Here is a 2,449-nt window from a genome sequence, read left to right on the forward strand (position 1 = left end):
AAATTCCAAAAATCATAAATTTAATTTATGCATAATTTATACATAAAATAGTGTGAGCACTGAGCATGCTTAAAAAATCATCCTTTATAGGTAATTACATCATTAGCAATTTGTTATTTTAATTTAATTTAATTGGTACTTATGTAGGTACCTATTTATATCTTAATACAGATCAAATGATTAAAAGTGGCAGATCAAAAAGAAGAAAAACAAGACAGGAAATAAACTTATTAGATACAATATATTCCAACCATAAATTGAACAAATGTGATTCCGACACATCTAAAGAAAAATCACCACTATTGGAAGAAAATAGAACTATTGTACTGAAAAATAACAATTTTATGGTTGATAATGACGTTTTTCTTCTGAATCTCTTGAAGTTGATTCATTAGAAGTTGTAACACCAATGGAAATTGATTCAATATTATGCACAGATTTATCTAAAAATTATTCACTACCAATACCAATTTCTGATTTTTTGTCTGGATGGGCTGTGAAGTATAATATACAATATATAATATAACAATCACAATCATTTCAAAACAAATACTAGTAACATGTGTCCACCTCACTATGTATCTATAGGTTTTATGATAATTTTTTTTCATTTTCAAACCTAATTAAATAATTGTACTTATAATTAATAAGGAATATAATTTTTTTTCATTAGTTGGAACTCATGTTATAAAAGGATCAGATTCATGCGATAACTCTGATAATAATACAACTTGGGAAGTTACTAAAAAAATCTCATATTGAAAATGATAAAGGTATAGTTTTAATTTTATAAGCATACTTAAAGATACAAACTAAAGTAACATAGTTTCACACACTATAAAAACAAAACATTTTTTCCCCAGCTATTTGCCACTTTATTTTTGTCCTTTGCCTACCTACATAAATATTCAAACTTGTTTTAGATGTAATTGATAATAATACTCAAAATTCACCAAAATCAACTTTAAGTACTCCAGATATATTATATTCTCCTAATGGAAATTGGAAAGTTACGCCAACTGACATAGGCAAAGTTAGTTAATCAATAGATATTGAGCAAAAACCTTTTACTTCATCAACGAATAACAAATCAAGTACAAATATTGCTGTCAAAAGAAAACTGTTTGAGGAAAACTATTCTAGACAAATTACAGGTATATTTTTAAATATTTAAAGTATTGATTACTATGCGCACAGGAAAAGGTAATAAATGTTTTATAAAGACGTGCTCTATTATCATAATTATAATTATTGGATCATTTCCAACTCAATATTTTATTTATTTTACATTATTTTATCATTCGTAAATTGTTAATAAATCTAGGCCGAGCAGTGGCGGCGCCAAGGGGGGGCAATGTGGGGCTAGTGCCCTACCCAAATTTGGTTTAACCTCACCTTTGCCCTACCTGTTTGAGACCAAATGAAAATTTATAATATATTTATATTACCCATCACAATATTGTGTGAAATTTCTCTTCCCCGATTAGCAGTTAAACACCACATCGAGTATTAAATATGGTTATAATTTATCAATTATGGGACAACTGCTTATCACAATGTTGGAGTAATATAATTTCGGAGAAGTTGCTATTCGTGGTAGTATTGTTATTTCACTGTTTAAACCACGGTCATGGCACAGATAACATTTTCATGTTATCTATGGTCATAGTATGACTGGTATGACCGTGGTTTATCGATATTATAATAATTGTATGGCACAGACCTATGACGGGGCTGCGGTAATGAGTGGCAATGTTAAGGCCGAGCGCACATTGAGACGCAGCGCAGATTAGGTTAGCGCAGCGCAGGAAAAACTGCGCTACCTAAGTGAGCGCATATTACTACGCAGTTCTGACGTTTCACCATTCATTGTGACAGTTGTTGTTCACCGTTACCAGCATGAGCGATAGTATGATGGCCGAAAATTTAATAAATTTAAGTTCTGAATCAGATTCCGATGACGAATTTTATGAACTTATTTTGTTGTATTCGTTAAGTAAAGAAAAAAAAAACGTGGAAAAGTAATTTTATGAAAAAAAGACAAAGTCACGGTGAGTTTAATGTCATCGGAATTTTCTGACAAACAATTTTTAAACTACTTTCGCTTGGACCGAAATCAATTTAATGAAGTTCTTAATTTAATACGAGATACAATTTATTCATTTGGATGTAATGCTCAAAAGCCGATTGATCCTGAAGAAAAACTGGCAATCTTTTTAAGGTAAATTTTTTAACAATAAAATAATAATAAAGAATAATTTTATTATTATTATACAATAAGGGCCTTAGCATTGAAATGTTGTACATTTTATTTTAACAACAAAGTTAAGAACACCAAATAAAAACATGATCCTTTAGTTAATGATTTTATGTTATATTAATATGGTAAATCATATTTATTAAACTTCTAAAGTAAATTAAAAAAAACTATTTCTGTATAAGTCAATAC

General features: G+C 29.1%; 1 protein-coding gene across 1 annotated transcript in view; it reads right to left on the reverse strand.

Moving 5' to 3' along the window:
- Nucleotides 1-342: 342 nt before the first annotated feature.
- The window catches only part of LOC107884953, a 3,763-nt gene continuing 1,656 nt past the window's right edge, over nucleotides 343-2,449 (reverse strand). Inside the window, exon 6 of the mRNA XM_016808106.1 lies at nucleotides 343-443. Coding sequence (XP_016663595.1) covers nucleotides 343-443 — 101 coding nt within the window. The remainder of the gene's footprint in view (nucleotides 444-2,449) is intronic.

This window comes from Acyrthosiphon pisum, chromosome X (genome assembly GCF_005508785.2).
Source record: "Acyrthosiphon pisum isolate AL4f chromosome X, pea_aphid_22Mar2018_4r6ur, whole genome shotgun sequence".
Lineage (NCBI taxonomy): Eukaryota > Metazoa > Arthropoda > Insecta > Hemiptera > Aphididae > Acyrthosiphon > Acyrthosiphon pisum.